This window comes from Alosa pseudoharengus, unplaced genomic scaffold, assembly GCF_046254945.1.
Source record: "Alosa pseudoharengus isolate Yale_2024_CS ecotype anadromous, Long Island Sound unplaced genomic scaffold, YU_APseudo_1.1 YU_APseudo_1.1_scf_1, whole genome shotgun sequence".
Classification (NCBI taxonomy): domain Eukaryota; kingdom Metazoa; phylum Chordata; class Actinopteri; order Clupeiformes; family Clupeidae; genus Alosa; species Alosa pseudoharengus.
Genome location: NW_027468564.1, coordinates 58720303 through 58738407, shown reverse-complemented (window position 1 = coordinate 58738407; position 18105 = coordinate 58720303). Strand labels below are relative to the sequence as shown.

At 40.8% G+C, this 18105-nt stretch overlaps 1 protein-coding gene across 2 annotated transcripts; it reads left to right on the top strand.

The window, feature by feature from the left end:
* Positions 1-411: 411 nt before the first annotated feature.
* pex6 (peroxisomal biogenesis factor 6) lies at positions 412-12847 on the top strand. Of its 2 annotated transcripts, none has more exons than XM_076295731.1 (17): positions 412-1611; positions 1805-1974; positions 2123-2206; positions 2288-2381; positions 2471-2604; positions 3277-3388; positions 3631-3833; positions 4462-4648; positions 5181-5257; positions 5471-5603; positions 6952-7157; positions 8033-8094; positions 8332-8440; positions 9897-10013; positions 10962-11039; positions 11138-11277; positions 11813-12847. In XM_076295731.1, the coding sequence occupies exons 1-17, from the start codon at positions 412-414 to the stop codon at positions 11947-11949; spliced, it is 3243 nt and encodes a 1080-aa protein (XP_076151846.1). In that variant the 3' UTR covers positions 11950-12847. The 2 variants fall into 2 exon arrangements, with proteins under 2 accessions (XP_076151846.1, XP_076151841.1); XM_076295726.1 differs by having other exon boundaries at positions 5456-5603.
* Positions 12848-18105: the final 5258 nt, after the last annotated feature.

Below are 18105 nucleotides of genomic sequence, written 5' to 3'. Positions count from 1 at the left end.
AATTGATTTAGATTAAGTGTTAGTTAGTATAATTTGTATTTTTGTAATTGTGAATGTGTTTGTGTTGTATGTATGCTGCTGAGACCTTGAATTTCCCCTGGGGATCAATAAAGTATCTATCTATCTATCTATCTATCTATATCTATCTATCTCTCCCTCTATAGAACATTTGCCTGTTGATGGGTATGCCTATCATACTCCATGCCACCCATGTTATTTGTCTAAAAATGATTTGGTCTAATGCAAAAATCGTACATAACTTTTTGTATATAGATATCGCTAAGTTATAATCTCGTATTATAAACCTCATAAGACCTCATTTGAAAAGCATGCTCCGAGTTGTCTCGAACGCGGCATCGAACACGTCCTGTTTGCGTTGCACAACAGTTTGCGCATGTGCAACTAGAAAACATGGCTGCGCCCGTCAGATTAGTTTTCCCTGAGACGTTTCCATCGCATATACCTGCTTTGCACGTTCTTATCAATAGGCAGGAGTTCAATAATTTCTTTCCAGGTTGCAAGGACTCGTCGCTGACGTTGTTGTACTCATATTGCAAGTCAAAGCTGGGTATTCTGTTATGTGCTTGTTTTGTATCAGATGAAGAAACGCCGTGGTGTGAGTCACCTGTGGTGTTGCACAACGGTAACAAACTTGCATTAAGAGTTTTTGCAAGTAAATTGTTCTACAAACACTATGGACTTTCGAAGGCATCAAAGGGTGTCGTGCGTCTCTTTCAACCACTGGTGTTAAGTAAAGTTGTTGTAGGCGCGCGTAGTAGACAAAGTTTCAAGTGGGCGACGTCCGACAAGTTCTCAAATGGCTTGCACGTTCTTGCAGCTTGTCAGGACCAGGCGCTTTTGGCCAGACAAGGAGACCCACTGTCGTTACCTTTTCACTCTCTAGTCTTTGATACCACGCAGGGTCGCCATCTGTCTGACTTGGTTGTGCTGGAGTCCAGCCCTGTGTCGCAGGGAGTCATTACCGTCAATACAAGTTTGGTGGTTACTGACTGTCGAGACATCAGTCCATATCAGACCTTGAATGAACAGCTGAACCACAATTCTACTCGTAATTTGATGTCTTTGATCGCTTCGGACTTTGCCCATTATGCCAATAGCCTGGGCAGTGGCAACTCTTTGCTGGACAATACAGCATTTGTTGGCTCTGGATTCTCTGGTTTTGTGCAGGCACTGGAATGCAGGGTTGAGATCAGAGTTGTTGATATTCTCAACCTCTGCCAGAAAGGTGAAATCATTTTTAGAGAAGGACAACATGCTGGGTTGGACATGGACAACACAATCTTTCTCAGCAAGAATTTGCTGCTTAAACTTGGGTTGTTTAATGGTGAATGGGTTGTGGTGTCTACATTGTGTGCACCCTCTGAAAGGACCAAGGCATCAGTGAATTTAGAGCCAACTCAAAGTCCTGAAAATTCAGAAAACAAGAGAGCCCGACTAGATAAACACCTTGCCTCGGTAATGGTGGTAGACTTTGCCAAGAGTTTCAACACAGCTATCAGTGACAATGTTGGTGTTATCTCCTTAGTTCATTGGTTTAATCTGACCAGTGGAGAGCCACTTCCTCGGGGCAGCAAGACTGTGAAAATCAAGGTGAGTTTTTATTAAAGCAGGTGGTTAGACCGTGCAATGAAATGAAAATCTTACTTTGTTAGTCCTCTGACACAAATATTAAATATAAGTAATTCATATGTTTGTGTCCTAGAGCCTAATCAGGAAATCACCTAGGGCCCAATGTCTTACTATTTGTTTATTTTTCATATCGCATTGCATTTTATTCCTATAGAGATGGAATCCCCTGTCTACTCTTCCAGGACATCAGCTGTCAGAGAGCTCTTCCCGATCAGCCTCACCACCATTTGCCACAGAGCTCCACATTGAGGCAGTCAGATCACCAGGTGTAAGCTTACACAGGCTCTGGGATGCACTTCTCCACCAATATTTTAGTACACCAAGGTTGGTAGCCATGTGCTTCCCTTGTAGCCCAGCCTAGTCCTCAATCAAGCGAACACTCATGTTCACCAGAATATGAGTGTATCATATCATGAATGATTTAGAATTACAGAATAAGGTAATCAATTCTAGAATAATTGTTCTTGTTCAGGCTGGTGTGGCAGGGAGCTGTCTTAAGTGTTCCTACAACTGGACATCCTGAGGTTATTGAGACCTACTATGAGGGAATAACAAGGTAATCCACTTTTTTTAATTGACATTTGGTAAATACAACTGTACTTTTTGTCAGCCTCTTTTACAAATCTGACACCTACAGGTGGCCAGTCTTGTGCTTTAAAGTGAAGAGAGCATGCGGCACAACAGACTCAGGACCCTACCTGGCGGATACAACACACTCCCGTCTGTACTTGGTGAGGAGACTCTCTTCCACTACACAAGTTGGGGATTTGGTAGTGCAAGTGACATGAATGTTTGTGTGTAAGCATTTCTATCTGCACAGGAGGGCAGCACCAATAGCCCAGCTCCATGGTCTGGCTCAAATGATGCCTCATTCTGGACAAATGTGTCACCTGCTGGGCTGTCAAGCACTGTAGAGCAACTAGTGACCATCATTCATCCCTATATCAGTGAGAGGTTAGTATGTTCTAGATTAAAGTATTTATTATGTTATGTTATTGTGTTATGGTTTGTATAATATTGTTTTATTTTCATTAGGCTGTTTATTAATTTGGCATTATTGTTTATTATTGATATTCTCCTTAATGTAGTCTTACCATGTCATTGTTTTGATTTGATTATTGATTGAATGGACATTATTGTTTTATTATTGCTTTTCCCCTCATTTCCATTGCTTATTTTATTAGGCTATTGATTGAATTGATATTGTTGTTTATTATTACTATACTTATTATAGTTTGACCAACATTCTAATCTGTTCCCTGTTCAATTTTAAATATTATGTTGTTTTGTATTTGTGTGTCGCTTTGGACAAAGGCGTCTGCCAAATCCATAACATAACCATAACCATTTATAATTTAGTTATAGATTAAGGTATTTATCATTCAGGCGGGTGGTTATAGTACCTCTGTGGGCTTATCTGCAATTCAATTCAACAGAATATTGTTATGTTAAAGGCATTTGGCATCTCTTGTATAAAGCAACTTACAGTATATTAGTTGAAAATAATAGTTAAGAATTAAGTTTAAAAAGCCTACAATATCATACATTTTTACTTTTGACATTTTCTTTAATGTTTTTTTTTTATGCCCTTGTGATTAAAAACTGACTTTCCTTAAAACCCCAAAGCTCATCCGCGTTCCAAGGAAGGGGCACCATCTTGCTCAAAGGACCAAATGGTTGTGGCAAAGTCACTGCTGTCCAGGCAGCATGCCGGAGGTTGCACCTGCATCTGCTGAAGGTGATACTGCTGAAACTAGTTCTCTTGTCATTAAAAATGAAGAGTAAAGAGCTGCCGTGTCATGAGGGTATTTTATGCTCTGATTACACCTGGATCGACAGTTTCATATTGTGTTTTGTCAAATTTGTGTCATATCTGTAATAAATCATGTTTTATATTCTTTCTACCTCTTCCCTAATGGTTAACTCCGAACAACCCAAACATGCCACCATTTTCCTGTCTTCCATTGTGCCCTTTTGCAGTATGACTGTGTCACGCTCTGTGCTGACACTGCAGCTGCCTGTGAGGCCAAGATGAGATCTGCATTTCAGAAGGCGGAACTCCATCAGCCATGTGTCCTTCTGCTCAGGAACGCTCAGCTGCTAGGGCAACCACGGGATGGCACAGAAACGGATGCCAGAGTCCTAGCTGCACTGTGTCAGTTAATAGAGAAGGCCCCGTCCAGGTGAGCTCTATGATAAAACAGCCCAACTTTGCCACTACCACCTGCACAGCCCCATTTGTAGACATTTACTAGGAAAAAACGATTGTTTACCGTACACTAACATGCAGAAACATTGTATACATAAAAAAACATTTTGTATCTCAAACACACTGCCACATTTATTGGGGTTATGTAAAAACATTAGAAGAGTGATTTTTTTCAAAAACCTATACGGTAAATTTGAAAACACCAGCAACCAACTTCCACATCTTACCAAACTAACCACAGCTCATGCCGGCCTCCAACACTGCTGCTTGTTTATCTAACAAGATAACTAAAATATTTTCCAGCAGTACACACTACTAGACCTGAGCTAAACATGGTGGAGTGGCTTTTGGGAACTGATGATATCCAAGTCATAGTCAGTTTCAAATCCAGACTCCAAACCTAGCTGTTCTCATGTGCATGTATTAACTGATTTAATGCACTCTACGTTTTATAAAAAACATTTTGGTAGTTCTTTTATTTGTTCATTGGTGAGACACTTTAAATTGCCAATGTGTATGAATTGGGCTTAGAATATAAATAAATGCGCCTTGCGCTGCCTTGCCTTAATTATTGACATGTCTGCCTCTTGCCTCTTTGACAGGGTCATAGTGGTAGCCACTGTGAGTAACACAAAGGAGCTCTCCTCAGGTATGCTGGCAGTGTTTGTCCACCAGGTAGTGATAGAGCGCCCAACAGAGGAACAGAGACGAGCCCTGCTAAGCATGCTCAGTGAGGGCCTTCCCTTGGGCAAGAATGTCAACCTGAGCAAGCTGGCTAGGCAGACTGTGGTGAGACAGATTCATTTTTATTACAATACTTTCTACCATTCACTGATTTGCCTAAAGGCTATTAGAACCATTTTTAATTCTATACTGTACACAAGGTGTACAATTCATATTCTACACCAGTGTCACACATTTTTCTTTAGGCTTATTTAATCCCCCAAAATTTGAAATAAGATCTCACTTTTTTTTCTTAAGAATTAGAAGAAAAAGAGAGTATGTTGAGATCTTAATTTCTCAGCTGCGAAATAGCCCAAGCTGCTAGGTTGGAGAATCAGGTGATACCTCAGTATGAGCTAGTTAATTTTTTGTGAGACAAAGAAAAGACATATCCGAGACCACATTTTTCTTTGGGAATTAGTGGTTCAGGGAGGAACCGCAGTAGTTATGTGAGCAGGGAACTCAGCACAAGTGTTCCGTGCAGCCTGTTTGATACTATGTATTTGAGTGTCTGAATGTGAGACATTCACTGCACAGAGTTTAAGAGGTGTGTACCAGTAAATGAAATCAGCTGACAGGTACTCTATTCCTCTCCTAGGGATTTGTCCTTGGAGACCTTTGTGCGTTATTGACTCTGGCTGGAAAAGTTGCACACAAAAGGATTCTGAAAACAAGGTTTGAGTTCAGTTTACTCTCCTTTGGCCACTACCCCAATTCAACATATTTAGATATGTTTTAACTTAAGGTTCATCTGATTTTCTGTGCTGTTGTAATGCTTAATGCGGTATTCTGTAGTATGGACACAGGACTTGTGTTAAGTCTGTATATAATTGTTATTGCTTGAGGTAATTGTACATCATTAATGGTGATTAGCTGGCTGTCCTGTAGCTTTCCTGGAGGACTGAGTTTGCAGCAGGAGGAGGACCTGTGTGCGTCAGGAGTGATTGTCCAGGCTGAGGACTTCAGTGTGGCTCTGGACACTTTGCAAGAGATGCACTCGCAGGCCCTCGGGGCCCCAAAGGTGAGAGGATTCAGGTTGGGGACATATTTTGGCATTTTTCATATTGGCCTCCATTTATGAAGTGCACTGAGAATAATAATAATAATAATAATAATAATAATAAGTTTATTTTATATAGCACCTTTCTCAAACCCAAGGTCGCTTTACATAGTAGGAAGGCAGGGAAACACAATAACAAACAAACAAAACAATACAACAGAGACTAGTGGGGTATACTACGAAGCATGTTAGACATATCTAGGCTATGTAGACATATTGAGGCTTGACAAAGCCTTGACTCAGGGGTATACGTTAAGTGATACTACGATAGCAGTTATGTGATATATTTGTCAAACTAGGCTTTCAGCTCAGTTCTGTGTGCGTTCTCGGTGTTGGGATGACGTTGGCCAATCGTGAAATGTGGAGACGCACAAGACCGCCTCTATTTAAAAACAATTACTTCTGCATTTATGAGCGATAGCTTAATCTACACTGCGGTAATTTTTTGTGTCTAACCTATAACATCAAATAAATCAATTGTCATCAGTTGTTGTATGGTATGCACGTTCATAGTGGGATATTTGCACGCACAGCACTATTAAAGCGCATTCGAGATCCAAAATGTTAGTAGAGGCGGAGCTCCACCTGTAAGATATATGACAGAATCCTACACGTGAGAGAACTTCGTTTTTAAGACAATTGATTAGTCAGTGGGCGGTAGATTACACGATTTGAGTTATAACTTAGCACATAACCTCCTCCCGACCAGGTTTGGTTGACAGCATAAGATGATGTGATATAGCGACACTAAAACAGATCCACTTTCGTGTCACAGCATTCCCTGGCTTTGAGCGCAACATACCTCGCTAACCCACTAATCGAGATTCGTAGTATACCCCAAAGGGCAGGGAAACACAATAACAAACAAACAAAACAATACAACAAAGACAAGTTATCTGTATGGAACTATGTGTTGGGTGTGGAGGAGAAGTGATCATTAAACAGAAAGGTCTTGAGATGTGCTTTGAAGAAAGGAAGAGAAGGACAGGCACGAAGAGGTTGGGGGAGGGAGTTCCAGAGTTTGGGGGCCAAGGCACTGAAGGACTTGCCACCCAGGGTGGAGAGTCTGGAGCAGGGGATAGCCAAGAGGTTTTGGTCAGAGGATCTGAGTGAGCGGGAAGGAGTGTAAGGGGTCAGGAGGTCGCAGATGTAGGGGGGAGCAAGGTTGTGGAGGGCTTTGAAGGTGAGTAGTAGTACTTTGTATTTGATCCGGGACGGAACTGGTAGCCAATGGAGTTGATGGAGAATGCTCAATGCAGTCTAGCATTGATGGGTAAGATCTAGTCCTCACTCTTCTCCCTGCTCTCAGATCCCCTCTGTCAGATGGCAGGACGTCGGGGGCCTTCAGCAGGTGAAGAAGGACATCCTGGACACCATTCAGCTCCCTCTGGAACACCCCGAACTGGCAGCCATGGGCCTGAAGAGATCTGGGCTGCTGCTGTATGGACCACCTGGTACTGGCAAAACTCTGCTGGCCAAAGCAGTGGCCACAGAATGCTCTTTGACTTTCCTGAGGTAAACTACCACATTGGACATTAACTGACTATTGAAAGACTGTTGAACATGCCATAAGAATAAGTCAGTCTAGAAAGAAGAGGGCAAATACAGACATTCTATTACTATTACCAGTACTAGACTATCCAAACTAGTAAGGAATAGGTATCAAAACCAGCTTTAATTGATGGGTATAATTAGGCTTTAAATGATAACTCCAAATTAGTTAGGGAAAAGGCATCAAAACAAGCTTTAATAGTCATTGTAGCAGCCTCTGACACTGATTTTAGTGATTATAAACAACATTCCTGATAGTTTGGCCTTATGCCCATCACTGCACCCATGCCATTTTCAATACAGTCCCTTGCTATTGCCTATTAAACCATGCTAGCTGGTTAGCATGCTAACTTCAGACATGACGTGAAATCAACCAGATATTTATGTCAGATAAATGTCTGCATGTAAGAGAAAGCCAATGTTCAACTGATGTTGCTAGGGGAGAGTGGGGTGTGTCACACAGTCATTGGACAGTTCAGTACAGAAAGAAAAAGCAAGTGTCCAACTCTGCTTTGAGAAAGAAAAAGAGGGAAAAAAAACATAAATAGAACATTAAATAGAACTCATCTGATGAGAACAAGTGGTTCTGCTTTGACTTGTGTGGAACTTCAAACAGCTGGTCAAAGAAGACTTGGGCTCAATGTGTGAGATAAACAAAATGGCTCATGCTTCATGCAGGCTACCTCAGGAAAGGCAATTCATGTTTTGACAGAGCAATTATTTCAGAAAATGCTGAGAGACTATATTCAACTTAAGATCTTAAACATTTGTTTCATCTTACATGCAGACACTTATCTGACATAAACTTGCTCTTCTGATGTCTGACTTTGCTATTTTAGTGTAAAGGGACCTGAGTTACTCAACATGTATGTGGGACAGAGTGAGGAGAATGTCAGAGAGGGTAAGTATGGCTGTGTTGGCTTGTCCTGAGAATATCATCTTATCTTAGATATAACTAGATAATACATTCACACCTGTAGGGTTTGGCATGAAAAACATGTCCCAAAGTTTTAATTTTCACAAATTAAATCCATTTATCCATTTCATATGAACAACAAATTTGATTATTAAACATCACATGAATCTCTCTTTCATCTCTCTCTGTCTCTCTCTCTGCCTCATCTCATCCTCCTCTCAGTGTTTGCTTCAGCCCGTAGTGCAGCTCCTTGCATAATATTCTTTGATGAGTTGGACTCACTGGCTCCCAACAGAGGCAGAAGTGGAGATTCAGGAGGTGTGATGGACAGGTAAACGTTTTTTAACATATGGTCACCTCCAGACCCGTGTATAGCTACCTAAACAAGTTCTGGGATTCTGATTGCTGAGCCTGAGGTGCATAATGTATGCTCTATATGTATACATGGCTTTGGCACTGAGCTTGATGACTGTTCACAACCTCTATAGGATGTAGGAGTTGTGAAATGTGAAGCAGAAGCGTGACACCGTGTCCTAACTACATGCAATGCAAGCGACTGTTGTGTAGCATTGAAGTCTCGCTGTCCACACTGAATCTATTAAATAGGACCTTCTATTGCTTCATATTTCTCGTTCAAGAAAATAGAGCGTTCTGCTCAAAGCGTCACGCTGCACAGCACCATGTGTCTGCAGTTAAGACATTCCAATACAGTACCGAAGCCATGACGTAGCGTTGTCAAGGCAGCAATTTCTCTGGATCTAAACATACCAATCTAAGCTAGAGGTGACCATTGCGGTGGCTTTCTTAATCTATTTAAATGTTTAGGCAATGGTTTTAAGACGTTAGTACATCTTTATTACACTGTGGGAATCACATAATACAACACATATTAATGCCAACACAATCAAATGTGTTTTAGCATGGGCTTCCTCCGTAAAAGAGATCAGCATTTAACTTCACAGCCTGCACCTTTGTTCTGAGTACACAGCATGACAGATCTGGTCTACAGGGGCCAAGGGTCTACAGTCTTTTCATTCATTTCAAACCTTTATTTTCCTTCTCGGGTGTACAATTGAGGGCAGCCCTCATTTTCAATGTAGCCGAGATACAACATGAAACAATAATATAATAACAGCAACCACTGATATCACAGCCATAAAATAGATAAAATAAATAAGAATAGATAAAAAATACAATACAGACAATCAGGTAAAACAGCTACAGACTGGGACAGGGAGGTTTGTTACTAATGATTTGAATTGACCATAAGAAACTAAATGATTTAGTTTAAATGTGCGTTGAATTGAGTTCCAAGTGGTGGGGGCATCAAAACAAAAAGCTGACTTTCCCAACTCAGAACGAACACTGGGAACTTTAAGCTGAAGATAGTTATTTGAGCGAGTAAAATGATGACCTGAGTGCCAGCTTAACAGAGAAGATATGTAAGGTGGAAGTTCTCCAATAAGGGATTTGTAAATGAACAGTATCCAGTGTCTAGTCCATCTTTCTGTTAGGAATGCCCAACCAATACTGTCATATAAGATACAGTGGTGTGTATTAAATTTGGCACCTGTCACAAACCTGATAGCAGAGTGATAGACTGTGTCTAGAGCTTTAAGGGGGATGGGGTAGCGTTCCTATAGATTACATCCCCATAATCCAGCATAGGCATAAAAACGGCTTCAACAATCCTTTTTCTGCATGACATGGGTCGGATGATGATGATCTCCCTTCAAACTCTCAACTGTGTTTGACTTTGTTTTTTGTTTGTTTGTTTGTTTTGGCAGGGTTGTGTCTCAGTTGCTTGCAGAGCTTGATGGCCTCCACTCCACTGGTGATGTTTTTGTGATTGGAGCAACCAATCGTCCGGACTTGCTCGACCAGTCCCTGCTCAGACCTGGAAGGTTGGCACTTCATGAAGACTATTAACTTTGTATCAATTTTTAGTCCATGCTTCACCATACTTAGACCTTAGACATAGTATATCCACTATATTAAAATACCTCATACTTATTTTTGTCCTAGCACAGATGTTTTCCACATGAATTGTTCTTTGTATTTCAGGATGTATGTGTACCTATAAAGATGCTAAATGAAAATAATTTTATCTGGCACACAAAGTTATAACATCTTAACTAACACTAGCCTGACGAGCCAGACCCACATTAAAATGTAGAGTCTGGGCACTCACCGTTCGCAGTGCTCAGTCCGAGGGGCGGGATAATCGGTTGTCTTTCAAATTTCCTCTGCACGCAATAGGACAGCGTTGAGTCCCATGCGTTTTCCCACCAGCGGAGCTAGTTGGCTAGTTCAAACTTTTGCCATCTTAAAACAAGCTTAACTCGTGTCACACTGTTGGCCAACAGCAACATCCATCTTCTTTGTTTTCAAGTAGCAGGGAATTTAAGCCAAACCGTTCCCACTCTGCCATCAATCATTATGTTAAGCCCGCCTAACGACTCTATACACGATTTGATTGGCCTGATCAAAGTTTAATTTTTCAAGCTCACAAGCCAACAGAGAGTTGCTAGACTAGCCCTGGAAGCAAATGTAATTTGCTGCCGCTAGGGTGCGTCTAGATTTCTAGGCTAAACTAACACATAACAAGTTATGAAACTGATAAAAGTTATCAGTATTTAGCCAATAATTTGTACAAGGAGGAGGGACATACTGTATGCAAGGCCATAGCTGATAGTTTGGCTTTGACTTAAAATGTAGCTGCTTTGTAAGCACTGCTATTTCATTCAAATAATCCATGTTGCTTGTCCATTCTTGTTTTATGATCCTTTTATTAGCTGATCTCGTTATCTAGTGTCAGTTCTCATCTTGTGTTATTTTGTCCCGTTTTTTAGATTTGATAAACTCGTATATGTTGGGATCAATGACAACAAGGACTCACAGTTGCAAGTTCTGAAGGCCATCACAAGAAAGTAAGTGTGTGAAGTATGCGTGTGATGGGGTGTCCTGTCCATCCCTGCTGTTGTGTTTACCTGTCTAAAACAATGTTGCCTTCTTTGTGTGTGGTCAGGTTCAGATTGGAGCCTGGAGTGAGCCTTGCGGAAGTGGTGGCACGTTGCCCACCTCAGATGACCGGAGCAGACCTCTATGCACTCTGCTCTGATGCTATGATGGCTGCTGTGAAGAGGAAGATTCAGTGCATCAGTAAAGGTGGGTTCCTTGAGAGATTAGACAACCGGTGTGAGCGCAGGGGGCCGTTGATGTGCTGGGGTAAATGTGCTTATGCTAAGAGATTAAATTATTCTGTTAATCTTCATGTAAATAAAATATAATGTAATGGTATGCTTAGATTTTTTTCAGGTGTGTTTTGTACTTAAGAATCATACGTGTCATTTATGCTTATTTATTGATTGATTGTAGATATAATAATAATAGATTCTGCAACTTTAAACTCCAAAACCTGCCCTGATGCTGCAAAAGACCTCAATGTAGTACAAGGGAGTAGTTTTAATCACAGCGCTCCTGTTTAGGCGCTCAATTCAATTGGTACTTCTGACTGTAGCACAGAACAACAAACACAAAATCTATTAATAATATATAAAATCTTCTCTTAAGTCTTCTTAAGTCTTAAGTCTTCTTCTCTAAAGTCTTCTCTTCTTTAGTTTTCTTCCCTCCTTCAGTTTGTTTTTCATCATGACCTCGTGTACACCCTCTGTGTCTCCCCCATTTCCTCTGCTCCTTCAAGGCCTGGAGGCAGAGGACGGAGAGCTGTTGCTCTCAGCGGAGGATTTCCAGCAGGCTTTATGCAACATACAGCCGTCCGTGTCTGAACAGGAGCTACTCAAGTACAAACTTATCCAGCAGAAGCTCAATACAAAGTAACCCCACCAATTACACTTGGGCTCTTACACCATCCAACTCAGGCACTTCATTCCCAGAAAATAACCCACAACTCACACAAATCTAACACATACATGTATTTACAGTGCCATCACATTAAACTTTACACTGCTGCCATAACCTCAATCATATGACTGCATACACATCAAGTCAATGTAATTTCAGCATTGTCATTAGACATTTCAACGACCAAACAGTTTGTAAACATGCTTGTGTCGTGTACAAATATTTGTTTTCAGACTTCTTTCTGCATACTGTATTTGGTCACACTTTATATTAAGCACATTCATTGACTAGTGATTTAATGTGGCAGGTTTCAAAAAGTGAATCTTGAAGTGTACTTATCATGCCTGTTTAAAATGCACTACAGCTTCCTTTTGCAGTTTCGTTTAGGTGTAATACCAAGCTGTTTAAACAGTGTGGTCTATTCAATTAGATTTGTAGGTGTAGTACCAAGCTGTTTAAAAAGTGTGGTCAATTCACTTAGATCTTTGTGGTCTATTTCACCTATGCTGTGATATGGATCACAAAGGACAAAAGGACAAATTAATATAAAGTGTTACCAAGTTTATTTAATGTAATGTTGTAAATAATGTCTAAAAATGTAAATTCAGAGAAGTACTACTGGAAGTTTAAATGACTTTGCACCTGCCATCACATGGTAGCTCAAAATAAAAGATGAAGACACAGTGAACACAAAAAACAATCTTTTTATGGTATAAAATGTCTCATGTGTAAACTTTCAACCTGTGCAAGCTTTTCAATTCTTGGTGCTCATTAGCACAAAACTCTGAGCACTTGTCCATACTGGGCGTTATAGCATAAACCTCTTTTCCTTCTGTGAAATTCAACTGAAATAAAATTAATGATGTCAAATTAACCTTATTATTGTTCCTGTCACCTACACAATAATACTAAGATCTAATTATCGGGTAAATGGCACAATTTGTCTTACATATTCCAATTGAAATGATTACAGTTCAATTTAAATTTCTACCATGACATGATGTCTGCGCACTACTAAGAGTCAAGCATAATTCTGCATTGATGTTGTAATGCTTTAATGTTCAATTATCTCTCTGCTTTGTGCTTACTTTGCCAGATTCATGTGTCACAATTGTTTTGGTTGACAGCTTTAGTTGACTTCCATGATGTACTGTTTACGTGCTACTAGCCCGATGGATGAGTGCTGTTTTTTTTTTCAGCTGTTTTGATATTTTTTTTCCTCCATGCACTCAAACACAGTCACTTTGAACAAATCAGAAAAAAAGAGAAATGCTCTGACCAGAAAAAACTATGGACCAGAGAACACAGGCATAGAAGTCATTTGGCTAAACAATTCCAAGTGCTCAAATGTCACTTGAAATGTAAATAATGTACAGACACACTCATGGAAGGATAATGAACCATAACAGATGTGTATTTTAAAGAAAGGAGATGTACTGTACAGATGGCCTTTAGAAAGGATTAGAGTTTGGGTAAGTACATCTCCATTAATCAGGAGGTTTGGATTTCTGTGGTCGATCCCTTGTTTTCACATGTTTCACTGCCCTCTGTTGACTTTTGCTTTTAGTTCGTTGAGTCTGCAGAGTTTGAAATCTTAGCTCTTCCGTGTTGTCTTCCATGTTAAATCCAGGCAGGGTCAGTCTTCGGGCCAAGATCTCAAGTGAAATGTGGCATTCGATTGCAGGTTCTGCAAGACAAATTAAAGTTTGCTAATTTTTTAATAGATGAATTTGTTGTTTTGTTGTTATACAAAAACTGATCACTGGTCAGTCCACCTATGTTTCAACTTGGATATTCAAAATACATATTGCAGTGCCATTTTTCCCCAAGACTCAGGCCACCACTTCTAAGTTCTAACCTAATTAACTCCCAAATGCTTTTACAGTTGTGCGGTTTCTTTTTCTTCTCAGATTTGTGGAATTTGTGCAGTATCCTTCTTCTGAAGTCACAGCACCACCACTTTGGTGTAATATTTTGGGAGTCTCACATGCAACATGTAGCCATATTTACCGCTTACGTGGCCTTTGCTACTTTGGTACGCTTCATCCTTTTCCTCCGCATGAGCGTCACCTGAGGCCTCTTCAAGCCCGCGATGAGCAGCAGCAGTCTGGGCCGGGACTTGGTGAGCCAGCTTCTCAGTAGCGTGCCCTTAGGAAACCTTTACAGGGCACAGGGGGTCATGCATCAGATGCCACTCATATTTGTTGCAGGATAATTCAGTTAAGGTTATTCATTTTGTTCATGTGGTAATGTAACATAGTGGTTGTTTATAGCCAACAAACATAATCTCTCAAGCATGGTTTGTACAAGGAAATATTTCAAATCTAACAAAAAGAAAAATGTCTCTAGAAACTATCCTAACCTAACAAATACTCATTTTATGTTCAATAAGTGCATTTATGTTTCATCTTGCTGAAAAAATATGTAGTCAGTGAGATAAACAATGAACAGACTATGAGCAAGCTCTTGGGAGCAGTACAAACCATTCTTGTTGGACTTGCTTGAATGCACAGATGTAGGTAAGTTAAAACTATCGCATTTCATTTTCTGCATACACATGTTTCACAAATAACCAGGCAATCACTTGTGCAGAGTTTGTGCACCATTGATTATTATTATTGGTAACTGGAATCTAGTTGGTGACTTGGTGTTGAATTGAGGACAATAGCATCTTTCACCTCTTTCTTCTTCCTGTTTTTACTCATTTCATCATTGCACACCATGGCCATTTACATTGCCTGGTTATTTGATGTGGAAATAGATCTGGCATCTCTCAACAATGACCATATACTATGTCTCTGCAATCAGAAATCATTACTCATACCATTAATTCACATGCTAGGGTTGTCATTCATATCTGAAAATCTTGACATGCCCCACACACTCTAACTTGATGTCATTAAACTCAAATAATACCATCTGTCTGGCAGTGTTCTGAGCAGAGGAGTCTGGAATGTGCTGTCCTATACAATACAGGCTTGAACCTCATGATCTCAATCTACTCTTGAGGGAAGGGCAAGATCCACAACTGTAGTTGATTATACTTCTGCTTACAGCCATAGACAAAATGATAGTCTTTGTCAATTCATTTTTTTTACTTAATCACCCTTTCTATCGTCACCAGATTTGACTTGTAGTTCACACAGCCTGATAAAGTGCGCCCAGCAGACATGTTTCTGATCACATATCACAAAGATGTTAACCCTATTAAAAAACAAACTTTCCACATCCTCTCATCAGCTTTTTCACCAAACTGCTATTTTTTCCTCTCCAAATGACTCTTTGTATGAAGATGAAAACCATCTTCATAGACTTGCTAACCAAGGAACTCTATAAGCAGATCACCTCACGCCAACATACACGAATGACACTCAAAGGGCCCCTAATCCGGTGAAATGAAATCCCCACCCATCCAACAAAAACAGAAATCCGAACTGTACCTCAACCAGTAACACTCCTCACCGAAGCACCATAGCAACAGATTTAGCCTCTGGAAAAGCGACACCTTCAGACACAGAGTTCACATTCTAGGCCTGTTGGTTCGCGGGCAGATGGGCCATCCGTCTGCAGCGCTGGACCCGCCACTGGCGTTTTTATAGATGTCCGAGGTCTCATAGCGCCACTGAGTTCTGACTGCTGAGCACCATGGAAAATATAACACCTCTCAATTGTTCGACTTCTGCTTGCCGAGCACTGCCCTACTGGCCGGAGAGAGATCTAGCAATGTTTAGATGTGCTAGGACCTTGCTGAGGCCATTGTTGTCCCTGCAGGGGCTTGATGTGAAATGTACCGAAAGCAACATTGTTTGTTTTGCTGCCTGTTTTTTTTTCTGTTTTTCTTTTTTTCTTCTCTCGCTCTGTGCTGCCTTTTATGAGTGTCAGTGGAGGACAAAATAAGGTCAGATCAAAGTTAGCCTAATGTTTTGTTGATGGTTGTATTTAATGGAAAATTCAATCCATCCTCAGGTACTACTTTTCTCTTATCTAGTTGAAAATATAATTCCTAGTGGGGTTTGATGAGACCCTCACTGTCTTTATTCTGGCCTTAGTCTTCTCCTCATCACGGATCAGGATGTTATTAAGAACAATTCAGTGTTTATTGGGCTCTCCACCCCAACCCGCTTTATTATCATTAAATCATCTAGTTGTGAGGACACCACAATATTTAAATTTTAATCTTCAGTTGATTTTGTTAAATCTGCCAATTCAAAAGTGAGCTGCTTTGGCTACCATTAAGCCTGGATAAAATCCTACATATACAACACCAGTGCATCTCCAGGCTTTCTAATGACCCTCAAAAGTCAGGAATTCCACAGGTTGTCACGGTCCCTTAAGTATTCTCCTCCGTGGCCGGCTTGGAATGACCGGTCAAAGATGGGTGATCATGTGGCTTGCTCCCTAAAGACCTTCACTCTAAAAAAAGTCTGACCAGCAGGCATTTAATGCACATTAACTATAGCAATACATTAGTGTCTTATCATACTGTTGGCTACAGATAGCTGGTTTTACATTCAAAAGGGCAAAGACTGGCGGCTTCACTGAAATAAATAGTACCGATACCTCCACTCCATTCCCTGTCGTCTTCATGAGTTTCCAATAAGCTTAGTTTCCAAAAACCTTTGTACAATTGAAACACAAACACGTTTGACTTCTAAAATGCATTCTTGGCATTTCGCCACAACTCGAGCCCTAAATATTTCTGTAAATTAATTCCAGAAAAGCACATTTAATATTTGTTAAATAGCACACAAAACAACCCTGCCAATATTAGAACTCAAATACACACTCAAAACATAAACTTTTTTTTCCAAAAAAAAAAAAATCATGCCCCAGAGTTATTGAAGCACTTATCTTGAAAGAAGAGAGATCAGCCCTTACCAATTGACCCCGCACATTTGTCAGGTTATGCCCCCCGCTTCCCCGCAAAGGTACATATATGATCCCTTAACAGAGTTTTTTACGCCCCGCACTAGAAAGTTCAACCAGGATGCAAAAACAAATCTGTTAAATAATAGGAGGCCGTGAACTCCCTGGGCGGGCATGTGGGGGAGGGGGGGGACACACAGGGAGGGGGGCTTTTTAAAAGGAGGGTCCACTCAGCACTTCTCACTGACGAGGGCAACGGATGATCCTGTCTGCCTGGCCAATCCCAGTGGCTGGTGATGTGGTTTCTATGACATCCGGCACATCACATATATAAAAAGGTCCCTGCACTTGAACAATACAAGTAGAGGTCAGTCAAGTATTTCTGGCACAGATATGGGAAAACAGGATAAACCTACCAAATACACACAAACAGCTCCCTGATACCCACTCCCTGTTTGTGAAGCCTTCAGTCACTCAAATAGTATCCCTCATTTTATACAACACATTCCACTAGATTTCAGATGAAATGTCAGTCAGCAGTCTCTACTGTATATTTACATTCTCTTATTCTCAATCTTCTTTCTGTGTTGTCTTTGAAGAGAGTTGAGCAAAGCTGCTTTGTGTATGCTGTGCGTACACAGTGGGGATGGGAACAGACTGCAGAGTGCATGTTCTGATGGGGGAGCCACGGCCCTCTAAAGTCAGTGAAATGTGCTTAATGTGTAAAGATAGAGCATCCATATGTAATGAGGGGAGGGGGAGAGAGACCACTCTGTTCTGTTTGAGAGACTTTTTCCTGCATAAGCACTGCAGAGGTGATCTGGGAGAGGAGAGGAAATGGAGAGGAAACTGAAGAGTGAGGGAGGGGAGGAGAGGAGGAGTGAGTAAGAAAGGGAGGGAGGAGAAGAGGGACCCCAGCACTGCATTGCAGGAGGGAGCCTGGATGGTTAAGGGGAGGTGCAGTGTGGTTTGCAAAGGGAATCTCTAATAAATTAGCAGTCTTCTCTGATAAAGAGAAAGACACATACATTAGGCAGAATCTAACCAAAACCTGCTATCAGCACACACAATTGGTACTGTATGTGCGAGACCTTGGATCAGGTATGAGTCACTTGTTTTGGTAGGCGTTAGCTGTTCAAAAATCTGGCAAGAATGTTGAACCATGCTGCACACTAATTAGAGTGTAAACCTAGACTATAAGTGTTGTCACGTTTTTCAGTGTGTTGTAGTTCCACAGCCACAAACATGCAAGCAGCACATCTGAAA

Coding starts and splice junctions, on each gene's coding strand:
- pex6 (XM_076295726.1), top strand. CDS start 412: ATGGCTGCGCCCGTCAGATTAGTTTTCCCTGAGACGTTTCCATCGCAT. Junction 1,612..1,804: donor GCAAGACTGTGAAAATCAAG/GTGAGTTTTTAT, acceptor TTATTCCTATAG/AGATGGAATCCCCTGTCTAC. Junction 7,158..8,032: donor TGCTCTTTGACTTTCCTGAG/GTAAACTACCAC, acceptor TTGCTATTTTAG/TGTAAAGGGACCTGAGTTAC.